At 44.5% G+C, this 13,405-nt stretch overlaps 1 protein-coding gene across 1 annotated transcript; it reads left to right on the forward strand.

Annotated features, from left to right (window-relative positions):
* Positions 1–7,180: 7,180 nt before the first annotated feature.
* Positions 7,181–9,282, forward strand: LOC128354677 (C-C chemokine receptor type 1-like). Its single transcript, XM_053314863.1, has 2 exons — positions 7,181–7,374; positions 8,397–9,282. Exons 1-2 carry the CDS (start codon positions 7,181–7,183, stop codon positions 9,280–9,282), a joined length of 1,080 nt encoding a protein of 359 aa, XP_053170838.1.
* Positions 9,283–13,405: the final 4,123 nt, after the last annotated feature.

Genomic DNA, 13,405 nt, shown 5'->3' on the forward strand with positions numbered 1-13,405 from the left:
CATGCCAAACTAGTTGATATGGTGTTAGGTAGGAAGGAAGGGAGGAAGGAAGGAAGGAAGGATGTAAGATCATGCCAAACTAGTTGATATGGTGTTAGGTAGGAAGGAAGGAAGGGAGGAAGGAAGGATGGATGTAAGATCATGCCAAACTAGTTGATATGGTGTTAGGCAGGAAGGGAGGGAGGAAGGAAGGAAGGATGTAAGATCATGCCAAACTAGTTGATATGGTGTTAGGAAGGAAGGAAGGAAGGAAGGAAGGAAGGAAGGAAGGAAGGAAGGAAGGAAGGAAGGATGTAAGATCATGCCAAGCTAGTTGATATGGTGTTAGGTAGGAAGGAAGGGAGGAAGGAAGGAAGGATGTAAGATCATGCCAAACTAGTTGATATGGTGTTAGGTAGGAAGGAAGGAAGGAAGGATGTAAGATCATGCCAAACTAGTTGATATGGTGGAAGGAAGGAAGGAAGGAAGGAAGGAAGGAAGGAAGGAAGGAAGGATGTAAGATCATGCCAAACTAGTTGATATGGTGTTAGGAAGGAAGGAAGGAAGGAAGGAAGGAAGGAAGGATGTAAGATCATGCCAAACTAGTTGATATGGTGGAAGGAAGGAAGGAAGGAAGGAAGGATGTAAGATCATGCCAAACTAGTTGATATGGTGTTAGGTAGGTAGGAAGGAAGGGAGGAAGGATGGAAGGATGTAAGATCATGCCAAACTAGTTGATATGGTGTTAGGTAGGAAGGAAGGAAGGAAGGAAGGAAGGATGTAAGATCATGCCAAACTAGTTGATATGGTGTTTAGGTAGGAAGGAAGGAAGGAAGGAAGGAAGGAAGGAAGGAAGGAAGGAAGGAAGGAAGGAAGGAAGGAAGATCATGCCAAACTAGTTGATATGGTGTTAGGTAGGAAGGAAGGGAGGAAGGAAGGAAGGATGTAAGATCATGCCAAACTAGTTGATATGGTGTTAGGTAGGAAGGAAGGAAGGAAGGATGTAAGATCATGCCAAACTAGTTGATATGGTGGAAGGAAGGAAGGAAGGATGTAAGATCATGCCAAACTAGTTGATATGGTGTTAGGAAGGAAGGAAGGAAGGAAGGAAGGAAGGATGTAAGATCATGCCAAACTAGTTGATATGGTGTTAGGTAGGAAGGAAGGGAGGAAGGAAGGAAGGATGTAAGATCATGCCAAACTAGTTGATATGGTGTTAGGTAGGAAGGAAGGAAGGAAGGAAGGAAGGAAGAAGGAAGGAAGGAAGGATGTAAGATCATGCCAAACTAGTTGATATGGTGTTAGGTAGGAAGGAAGGAAGGAAGGAAGGAAGGAAGGATGTAAGATCATGCCAAACTAGTTGATATGGTGTTAGGTAGGAAGGAAGGGAGGAAGGAAGGAAGGATGTAAGATCATGCCAAACTAGTTGATATGGTGGAAGGAAGGAAGGAAGGAAGGAAGGAAGGAAGGAAGGAAGGAAGGATGTAAGATCATGCCAAACTAGTTGATATGGTGTTAGGTAGGAAGGAAGGAAGGAAGGAAGGAAGGATGTAAGATCATGCCAAACTAGTTGATATGGTGTTAGGTAGGAAGGAAGGAAGGAAGGAAGGAAGGAAGGATGTAAGATCATGCCAAACTAGTTGATATGGTGTTAGGTAGGAAGGAAGGGAGGAAGGAAGGAAGTATGTAAGATCATGCCAAACTAGTTGATATGGTGTTAGGAAGGAAGGAAGGAAGGAAGGATGTAAGATCATGCCAAACTAGTTGATATGGTGTTAGGAAGGAAGGAAGGAAGGAAGGATGTAAGATCATGCCAAACTAGTTGATATGGTGTTAGGTAGGAAGGAAGGAAGGAAGGAAGGAAGGAAGGATGTAAGATCATGCCAAACTAGTTGATATGGTGTTAGGTAGGAAGGAAGGGAGGAAGGAAGGAAGGATGTAAGATCATGCCAAACTAGTTGATATGGTGGAAGGAAGGAAGGAAGGAAGGAAGGAAGGAAGGAAGGAAGGAAGGATGTAAGATCATGCCAAACTAGTTGATATGGTGTTAGGTAGGAAGGAAGGAAGGAAGGAAGGAAGGATGTAAGATCATGCCAAACTAGTTGATATGGTGTTAGGTAGGAAGGAAGGAAGGAAGGAAGGATGTAAGATCATGCCAAACTAGTTGATATGGTGTTAGGTAGGAAGGAAGGGAGGAAGGAAGGAAGGAAGGATGTAAGATCATGCCAAACTAGTTGATATGGTGTTAGGTAGGAAGGAAGGGAGGAAGGAAGGAAGGATGTAAGATCATGCCAAACTAGTTGATATGGTGTTAGGTAGGAAGGAAGGAAGGAAGGAAGGAAGGAAGGAAGGAAGGAAGGATGTAAGATCATGCCAAACTAGTTGATATGGTGTTAGGTAGGAAGGAAGGAAGGAAGGAAGGAAGAAAGTATGTAAGATCATGCCAAACTAGTTGATATGGTGTTAGGTAGGAAGGAAGGAAGGAAGGAAGGAAGGAAGGAAGTATGTAAGATCATGCCAAACTAGTTGATATGGTGTTAGGTAGGAAGGAAGGAAGGAAGGAAGGAAGGATGTAAGATCATGCCAAACTAGTTGATATGGTGGTAGGTAGGAAGGAAGGGAAGAAGGAAGGAAGGAAGGATGTAAGATCATGCCAAACTAGTTGATATGGTGTTAGGTAGGAAGGAAGGAAGGAAGGAAGGAAGTATGTAAGATCATGCCAAACTAGTTGATATGGTGTTAGGTAGGAAGGAAGGGAGGAAGGAAGGAAGGATGTAAGATCATGCCAAACTAGTTGATATGGTGTTTTATTGATGATTTAGTGTTTTTATGGTTACACCACTTAGACAGAAAGGAGGGACAGAAGGAGGGAAGGGAGGAAGGGAGGAAGAAGGAAGGAAAGGAGATAAGAAGGAAGGAAGAAGGAAGGATGGAGGGAAGAAGGAAGGATGGAAGGGAGGAAGAAGGAAGGACAGGAGGGAGGAAGGAAAGGAGGAAAGGAAGGAAGGAAGAAAGGGGAATGGAGGAAAGACAGAAGGAGGGAGGGAGGAAGGAAAGGAGGACAGAGGGAAGAAGGAAGGAAGGAAGAAAGGGGAATGGAGGAAAGACAGAAGGAGGGAGGGAGGATGGAAAGGAGGAAGGAAGTAGGAAGGGTGGAAGGGCAGAAGAAGGAAAGGAGGACAGAGGGAAGAAGGAAGGAAAGGAGATAAGAAGGAAGGAAAGGAGGGAGGAAGAAGGAAGGAAGGATGGAAGGAAGGAAGGAGAGTTCTGTATATTTCTGGCTCCACAGCTGTGAGAGAACAGCTTACGTGTTTCCTGCTACTCAGAGGTCAGAGGTCAGTGGTGTGTGTGTGTGTGTGTGTGTGTGTGTGTGTGTGTGTGTGTGTATGTGGTCACGTATAAGGATTTTCATCTGAAATTTGTCTGAAACTGTCCCACAGTACGACGACAGCCCCCCACCCAACCCCCCCCGCCCCCCCCCCCGCCTGGTACTTCCTTCCTCTATCTGACTGATTTATAACAGAGTGATTTGAGAGGAGCTGGGAGACGGACAGCTCTCTGGTCCTCGGAGTCAGACGACAAGGAAGGAAGGAAGGAAGCTTCTCTGCTGGCCAGGCGGTAAGTCACATCCTCATCTACCTCTGACTGGGGATTTCCACCGGGTCCGTCAGCGGCGCGGAACGGCTGTGCTACGGTTTAGCTCCGTCCTCTGCTCGGTGTCGACTCACACCGGGAGCGTTACAGCAGCGGAGCTCTGGTAGAGAAATCTGCCTTTTAAAATGACGTTGCACTGCTAATACAGTAATTACGGCAGCCCAATCAAATCTGAACGAGAGCCTTTAGTCTACCGTAATTACTGTAGTAGCTAGTCTACCGTAATTACTGTAGTAGCTAGTCTACTGTAATTACTATAGTAGCTAGTCTACCGTAATTACTATAGTAGCTAGTCTACCGTAATTACTATAGTAGCTAGTCTACTGTAATTACTGTAGTAGCTAGTCTACCGTAATTACTGTAGTAACTAGTCCACTGTAATTACTGTAGTAGCTAGTCTGTAGTAGCTAGCTTACTGTAATTACTGTAGTAGCTAGTCTACCGTAATTACTGTAGTAACTAGTCTACCGTAATTACTGTAGTAGCAAGTCTGCCGTAATTACTGTAGTAGCTAGTCTACCGTAATTACTGTAGTAACAAGTCTACCGTAATTACTGTAGTAGCAAGTCTACCGTAATTACTGTAGTAGCTAGTCTACTGTAATTACTGTAGTAGCTAGTCTACCGTAATTACTGTAGTAGCTAGTCTACTGTAATTACTGTAGTAACTAGTCTACTGTAATTACTGTAGTAGCTAGTCTGTAGTAGCTAGCTTACTGTAATTACTGTAGTAGCTAGTCTACCGTAATTACTGTAGTAGCTAGTCTACTGTAATTACTGTTGTAGCTAGTCTACCGTAATTACAGTAGTAGCTTGTCTACCGTAATTACTGTAGTAGCAGCACAACTAAAAGGCCCGATTTTGTTAACTTGCTCAATTTTGGTTGATTTGGTAATTGTCTTAGATGTTTGTGCTGATGTCATGTGTCAGTAGCTATGTAGCTAGATGGAGTCTTTATCTGTCTGTTTTATTCATGTTTGTTGCTGAAATACGATCGGGAGGCTGCACGGGTTGTTTTATTTTGAAAGACAGGAAGTTTTATTATGTTGATTCTGTGTCTGACTTCCTGTCTGGTGCAATCTGCTCTGTTGAGCTTGTCGCGAGTTGGAAACGGCTCCGTCAAAAATAGAAATGCTACAGATTGATAGCTGCTGAGACGTTCCCGGTGGAAACACTCTCATTGATTATAGTGTTACCTATCAGGAGGGAGGAAAGAAGGAAGGAGGGAGGGAGGGAGGGAGGGAGGGAGAAGGAAGGAAAGAAAGAAGAGAGGAAGGAAGGAAGGATGGAAGGGAGGAAGGACGGACAAAGGAAGGTAGGAGGGAGGGAGGAAAGGAGGGAGGAAGGATGGAAGGGAGGAAGGATGGAAGGGAGGAAGGAAGGAACGATGGAAGGGAGGAAGGAAGGACGGACGAAGGAAGGTAGGAGGGAGGGAAAGGAGGAAGAAAGAAGGAAGGAGGAAGGAAGGAAGGATGGAAGGGAGGAAGGACGGACAAAGGAAGGTAGGAGGGAGGGAGGAAAGAAGGAAGGAAGGATGGAAGGGAGGAAGAAGTAAGGAAGGAAGGATGGAAGGCAGGAAAGGAGGGAGGAAGGATGGAAGGGAGGAAGGAAGGAACGATGGAAGGAAGGAAGGAAGGACGGACGAAGGAAGGTAGGAGGGAGGGAAAGGAGGAAGAAAGAAGGAAGGAGGAAGGAAGGAAGGAAGGATGGAAGGGAGGAAGAAAGAAAGGAATGATATAGTGGTACCATCAGTTCCGGTGACCGCGGCGCAGCTGTAACGCGCCGCTGCCGGACTCAGTGGAAATTGGGCTTGAGGCTCCTTGGAGGTTCTCAGTTAACCCTCCTGTTGTCCGTGAGTCAAGGAAGGAAGGGAGGGAGGGAGGAAGAAGGAAGGAAGGAAGGAGGAAGGAAGGAGGGAGGAGGAAGGTAAGGAGGGGAGGAAGGAAAGGAGGGAGGAAAGGAGGGAGGAAAGAAAGAGAAGTAGGGAAGGAAGGAGGAAAGAAAGAGAAGGAGGGAAGGAAGGAAAGGAGAAAGGTAAGAAGGACTCATTTTCATTCAAGGGCCACATACAGACCAATTTAATCTTATGTGGGCCGGATCATTAAAAAGATGGAAGGAAATAAGGAAGGAAGGAAGGAACGAACGAAGAAAGGAAAAGGGGAAGGTAGAGAGGAAGGACAGAAGGAATAAAGGGAAGAAGGGAAGGGCCGATGGAAGGACGGAAGGAAGGAAGGAAGGACAGAAGAAAGGAGGGAACGAACGAAGAAAGGAAAAGGGGAAGGTAGAGAGAAAGGACAGAAGGAAAAAAGGGAGGAAGGGCCGATGGAAGGACAGAAGGAAGGAAGGACGGAAGGAACGAACGAAGAAAGGAAAAGGGGAAGGTAGAGAGAAAGGACAGAAGGAAGAAAAGGAAGGAAGGACAGAAGGAAGGAAAGTGGGCCGTACTGCACCCCTAGACGGGCCGGTTCTGGCCCGCGGGCCGCATGTTTGACACCTCTGTTTTACAGTGTTACTTCGATACGGACTGTATTTTATGTTGTGTTGTACACTTCCTGTTTTATTTTGAAAGTCTAGTCTTCCCCTGTGCTACTTCCCCTCTTTGTTCTTTTTCCCGCCTTAGTTGATTACCTATTTGTTTCACCTGTGTCCTGCCTCCCTGTGTGTATAATCCCTCCTTTCCTTCTTCCTTCCTCCTTCTTTCCTCCCTCCTTTCCTTCCTTCTTTCCTTCCTCCTTTCCTTCCTTCCCTCCTCCTCTTTCTTTCCTCCTTCCTTTCCTTCCCTGCTTTCCTTCCCTCCTTTCCTTTCTTCTTTCCTTCCTTCTTCCTTCCCTCCTTCCTCCCTCCCTCCCTCCTTCCTTCTTTCCTCCCTCCTTTCTTTCCTCTCTACTTCCTTCCTCCCTCCTTTCCTTCTTCCTTCCTCCCTCCTTCTCTCTTTCTTTCCTACCTCCTTCCTTCCTCTCTCCTTTCCTTCCTTCTTTCCTTCCTCCTTTCCTTCCTTCCCTACTTCTCTTTCTTTCCTCCCTTCTTTCCTTCCTCTCTACTTCCTTCCTCCCTCCTTTTCTTCCCTCCTTTCCTTTCTTCTTTCCTTCCTTCTTCCTTCCCTCCTCCCTCCCTCCTTACCTTCCTCCTCCTTCCTCCCTCCTTTCCTTCCCTCCTTTCCTTTCTCCTTCCCTTCTTTCCTCCCTCTCTACTTCCTTCCTCTCTACTTCCTTCCTCCCTCCTTTCTTTCCCTCCTTTCCTTTTTTCTTTCCTTCCTTCTTCCTTCCCTCCTTCCTCCCTCCTTACCTTCCTCCTCCCTCCCTCCTTTCCTTCCTTCCTTCTTCCTCCCTCCTTTCCTTCCTCTCTACTTCCTTCCTCCCTCCTTTCTTCGTTCCTCTCTCCTTCTCTTCCCTCCTTCCTCCCTCCCTCCTTCCTCCCTCCTTTCCTTCCTTCTTCCCTCCCTCCTTCCTCCCTCCTTTCCTTCCTTCCTTCCTTATTCCTCCCTCCCTTCCTTCCTTGACTCAAGGACAACAGGAGGGTTAAAGAACTCACATTTGTGTTTCTCACAGATGTCCCCGCTTACATTTGAGGAGGAGATGGCAAATGATTACAACTACACTGATTACGAAACCAAGGTGAAGCTAGTAGAACCATGTAAAAGTGACGGTGCAAACAATCTGGAAGCTCAGATTTCCTTCATCTACTACTTGATGTTTCTCTTCAGTCTGGTTGGCAACGGGCTGGTCCTGGTCATCATCCATCGGTGAGTGGACAAACACAACTCAGCAGACATGAAAGAATATGAAACTCATTGTTGGTTTAGCAGTTTAAAGCATTTAGAGGTTTAAAATCCTGTTATTTTCCATTTGAAGGCAGTTTTAAGCCCATAATGTAAAGCATTTCTTACCAGAGTGTCTTAACTGGGAATCAATCACGGCTCTGCTGCGACTCCCACACTCCAAAATGGTCCTTTGGTGGAGCTGAGGCTGGCTTGGCTGCACCTGGGTGTTTAGCGTGGAGGTGCTAACTCAAACTCCACGTACTCCGGTGGTAGTTAAACTCTGTTTGACACAGAACGAAGCTACAGCTAACGCGTTAATCGCGATTAGATTAATTTAATCCATAACGTGTTAATTTTTTTTAAATCTCATTTTAATGCTGCAAGCCTTTTTGTCCCTTCTACTCCCCCGTAGACGGCTCCTCTAGCTGTAGCGCTATGCTTTGAAGTGGCCTCCTGCAGTAAACCTACCGCGCTGATGGAAAGTAAGAGAGCTACTGGACTTTTGAACGGCTTGTTTAACTTTAAAACACTTCCAGACGCTTCAGTTGACAAGTCAAACGTAAAATGCAACCTGTGTCAAACGGAGTTTAACTACCACCGGAGTACGTGGAGTTTGAGTTAGCACCTCCACGCTAAACACCCAGGTGCAGCCAAGCCAGCCTCAGCTCCACCAAAGGACCATTTTGGAGTGTGGGAGTCGCAGCAGAGCCGTGATTGATTCCCAGTTAAGACACTCTGGTAAGAAATGCTTTACATTATGGGCTTAAAACTGCCTTCAAATGGAAAATAACAGGATTTTAAACATGCAATTCAAAACACGATTAATCGTGATTAACTATGGAAATTCTGCGATTAATCTCAATTTAAAAAATCACGGTTAACGCTGACAGCCCTAATTGTTTTGTATGAAGGTCTCTCGCTGCGAGCCAAATTTACCTGCGGGTACAAATAAAGAAATCTAATCTAATCTTTAATCTTTCACAATGTAAATGGTCGTTTGTCAGGTTTGAGAGGCTGACCACCGTGACCAACATCTTGCTGCTGAACCTCGTGATGTCCTCCTTGATCTTCATGAGCAGCTTTCCGTTCCTGGGAGTCTACAGCCAGCTCTCCGACTGGATCTTTGGCAACGTTATGTGCAAGATCGTGGGCAGTGTCTACTTCCTGGGCTTATACAGCTCTGTCCTGTTCCTGGCTCTCCTGACATTAGATCGACACCTTGCAATCGTTTACCCCTTGGGTGCACCACGGATGAGGCGTCAACGCTACGCATTACTCAGCTGTGCGGTGGTGTGGCTGGTCAGCAGTCTGGCGTGCATCCCATCCATGATTCTATACAGGAGCTTTTATTACAGACTTGATAATGCAACACTCTGCCAGGAATTCCCTGCTGAAATCAACGATGCTACCGTAATCCATCTGAGAGATTCTGCTTTTTACATCCAGCTTTTTCTTTTCTTGCTCTTTCCTCTGATTGTCATCGTGTACTGCTATGTTAGGATCGCTATCACTGTCATATCATCCAAATTAGTCGCCAAGTTCAAGACAGTCAGGTTGATATTTGTCATTGTCCTGTTATTCTTTGTTTCCTGGATCCCATACAATGTTGTACTACTGACTGATCATGGACACCAGCCCTGTGAGGAAAGGAAGAGGAGGGGCTATGTAGAGCAAGTCACTCGTAAACTTGCCTACATTTACTTCTGCATCAGTCCCATCTTCTATACATTTGTTGGGAAGAAGTTCCAAAACTACTTCAGACAGATGATGGTGAAACGCTTCCCGGGGTTGGAGAAGTATATTTCTGTCCATCCGGTCAGGAGAAGTAATACGTCCACAAAAAGTACACAGAATAAATTGAGCAGTGTCAAACTCAGTGCCAAAATATAAACCATTACAGCAGGGGTGTCAAACATGCGGACACAATGTTGTACAGTGATGTTTTATTATCTGGAAAGTTGGTCACATTTCATGTAATGCACATTTTTTACTTGGAAATAAAACTGTGAGAAAGCACCGTTTTGACTGTTCCTTCTTTCCTCCCTTCCTTCCTTCTCTCTTTCTTTCCTCCCTCCTTCCTTCCTTCCTTCCTTCTCTCCTTCTCTCTTTCTTTCCTCCTTCCCTCCTAACCCTAACCCTAACTCTTCCTTCCCTCCTTCTCTCTTAAGAAGGGAGGAAAGAAGAAAGGAGGGAAGGATCCTTCCTTCCCTCCTTTCTGCTTTCCTCCCTTCTTCCTTCTTCCTTCCTTCTTCCTTCCTTCTCTCCTTTCCTTCCTTCTTCCTTCCTTCTTCCTTCCTTCTCTCCTTTCCTTCCTTCTTCCTTCCTTCTTCCTTCTTCCCTCCTTTCCTTCCTTCTTCCTTCCTTCTCTCCTTCTCTCTCTTTCCTTCCTCCCTCCTTTCCCTCCTCTCCTTCATTTCCTTCCTCCTGTCCGTCCTCCCTCCCTACCTCCTTTCCTTCCTTCTTCCTCCCTCCCTTACTTCAGTGTGGGTCCTCTCTCAGGTCCTCAGCTAGGAGGTTCCATCTACTTGTGGCATAAATATAAAAGGCAGCCTCCTCTGCTTTATGTATAATCTAGGCAAGTGCTCAGAGAACACACGTACACACACATGTACACACACACACACACACACACACGTACACACACACACACACACACACACTCTCCCAGCAGGCAGTAGCAGCTCCTGTAGGTCCCTGATGGCTCGTCATGGATCTCTTTTCGCTGCAGCAGGAAACGTTCTCCTCTCCCAGATGACTTCTCTAAACGAGCGTGAGGCCAAAACGTCTTTATTTCTATTTTTAGACTCATAATTATTATTCCTGCAACGCCGTAAAACATGTGAACTGGAAATAAGATGAATAATTAGATTGTTCTGCTTCACAACCTCTTAACCTCGCACATCTACTGTACATGCTGCTACTACTACTTTTCTTCCTTCGTCCTCCCTTCCTTCCTCCTTTCCTTCCTTACTCATTTTCTTGCTTCTTCCTCCCTTCCTTCTTTCCTCCCTTCCTTCGTCCTCCCTTCCTCCCTTCCTTCCTTCCTTCCTTCCTCCTTTCCTTCCTTCCCTCCTTCCTTACTCATTTTCTTGCTTCTTCCTCCCTTCCTTCGTTCCTTCTTTCCTCCCGTCTGTCCTTCCTTCCTTCCTTACTCATTTTCTTGCTTCTTCCTCCCTTCCTTATTTCCTCTCTTCCTTCTTTCCTCCCTTCCGTCCTTCCTTCCTTCCTTCATCCTCCCTTCTTTCCTTTCTTCCTCCTTTACTTCCTTCCCTCCTTCCTTACTCATTTTCTTGCTTCTTCCTTTCTTCCTTCGTCCTTCCTTCCTTCCTTCCTTCTTCCTCCCTTCCTTCCTTGACTCGAGGACAACAGGAGGGTTAAATAGGACAACCTCTTAACCCCGCACATCTACTGTACATGCTGTTTTATTATTATTATTATTACTAAATGTTTTATTATTAATACGTTTCATAGTCTGGAGTTATTTTTAATATATTTTATAATTATTGTGAAACAGGCTGAATATTCTCTGATGCTTTTAGATATAGATATAAGAAAAATAGTGAAGTAAAAAGTCAGGAAAGTTGAGTTATTATGAGTGAAAAGTGCAGTGGTGCTTAGTGCTAAAAGACACATCATAATAATAATAATTTATATTTATATAACTGTTTGTTCATAGTTACACACTCAGCTTTGTGACTGTTTAGAGTGAAAGAATCCAGCTTCTCATAAAGCTGCTTGTTCATATACTTCTCAGTGTGAATGTATTTATAACCTCTAAGTATTAAGAAGAGGAAGTACAGAAGAAGAGATATTTGAGATGCAGCACTGGAGATAAATCTTCTTCCTTACTTCCCTCATTCCTTCTTCCTCCCTCCTTTCCTTCCTTCTTTCCTCCGTCCTCCTTTTCTTCTCTCCTTCCTTCTTCCTCCCTCCTTTCCTTCCTTCTTTCCTCCATCCTCCTTTTCTTCTCTCCTTCTTCCCTCCTTCTTTCCTTCCTTCCCTCATTCCTTCCTTCCTTCCTTCCTTCCTTCCTTCCTTCTGTCCTTCCTCCCTTCTTTCTTCCCTTCCTTCCTTCCTTCTGTCCTTCCTCCCTTCCTCTCCCTTTTTACCTGACGAGATAATGTTGGTTTGTCACATGTCCATAAATGTGCATCCATTCTGTAGGAAATGTGTTGTTGAGAAGAAGAAAAGAAAAGCAATATGTGGACACCCAAAAGTAGAAGCTAAAATAATCCTAGGAGTTTATTAAAATAAACATTTACCTGATGGCTTCTGAAATCTCGCGCGATCACTGAAATACCGCGGGATCGCGCGAGATTTCGACGATGTTTACAGCGTTAGCATTTAGCAGCAGAGTAAAAGCCATCAGGTAAGTGTTATTTTAATAAACTCCTGGTGTACTTACAAACTTTCCAATGCATGGATTCATGAGTAAAGACTTTATTTGTACTACTGTAGAAGTTTGATAACAGTCCAGGCATTATTAGTGGGGTCATTTACCAGATACACTGGTGGTCCCGTTAGCGCCTATGCTAAGCTAACTCCACTATTTTATATTAGATAGACCTCATGGTGCATGTGATGCTAGGTCCAAATTATGCTGAACCATCGCTTTAAGTACATTTTAGATATTTATTGCAGCACTTATGTTCTTTTTTCCTCCAGCATTATAAATGTTTAATGGATGTGTTCAATAAAGACATGAAATATTATCATTGTTTGTGTGCTATTAGCTAAAGCACATTGTTTTTTTAGCTATACTTATCATACTTTTTTATTGCCACTTGTATTTAAGTTGATTTTTTACAGTGTGGATTTGTGTGTAAAGATTTAAAAAGAGTGTTAAAGTATGTGGATATTTACTCTGTGTGTGTTTTAGATGAGTAAAAAAATGTTATGTTAAGGTTAAAGAGGCTTTTCTTACACACACACACACACACACACACACACACACACACACACAGTAATAATGGAGGTTTGTTCTTTTTGTGTGTCATTAATCTTCATTTGTGCCTGTGATGGCGGGGAAATAAATACATTAATGGGTCAGCAGCAGCAGCTTCACTTCTCTTCCTCCTCGTTGGGTTTAAACAGACTCACGATGGAGACGCATGAAATATGATTATTCTGCTCATCATTGTGTCACCGCGTTGTATGTTACAGTCGGTCCTGCATGATGCATGACGACGCGTTGCATGTTTGCAGCATGATGAAGCTCCAGTTAACATGTTTACACGCACGTTTCTTCACGTTTAAACTTGGCTTTATTGGTTTCTGATCACTGGAGCGTCAAATCAGAAAACAGGAATAATACAGAGAACAGAGTTTTAATCACTGAGGACGTCTCCGCCTGCCACATATGAACCTAACATGTTTAATTAACATGTTTGAAGCATTATTCTGGATACACGAAGGTCTTTTAACCCTCATATACTGTTCATATTCTCTCTGGAAGTATTTAATGCAACGATGGCTGTAGGATAAAATCTGTGTTTTAGTCTGTTTTGACCAGGCGGGGAGTTCTGGGTCCTCTGAAATGAAGCCAACCAGGAAGTAACTTAGAGCTGCATTCTATCAAAAGGCCACCAGGGGGCGACCGTCTCTATACAAGTCAATGGAGAATTCACCAACTTCTCACTTGATTTCTAACCTCAGTAAACGTTTTCAAAATGTGTTTATGGTCTCAATCGCTAGTTTAAAGCCTTCTTCAATGCAGTATGATGTTCATTTGGGACATTTTGGCCTCCCTGATTTTATATGTGACGATAAAGCAGGGTATGCATTAGGGGGTGTGGCTACGTCCTGATTGACAGGTTGATTGACCAATGTCCTCGAGATCCAGCCCTCGTAACCATAGCAACCTCCCCGCTCCGCCCATGGCTCCGCCTCATGCCCATATAAGTAGAATCTGTGTTTTTATTTTTCCCAGCATGCACCTGAAATGTTCAAGATGGCGCTGCCTAGATTAGAAACTATTGGCTTCCGAGCAGCAGTCCACAAACCAATGGGTGAC

The sequence above is a fragment of the Scomber japonicus genome (genome assembly GCF_027409825.1).
Source record: "Scomber japonicus isolate fScoJap1 chromosome 8 unlocalized genomic scaffold, fScoJap1.pri SUPER_8_unloc_3, whole genome shotgun sequence".
NCBI classification, from domain to species: Eukaryota; Metazoa; Chordata; class Actinopteri; order Scombriformes; family Scombridae; genus Scomber; species Scomber japonicus.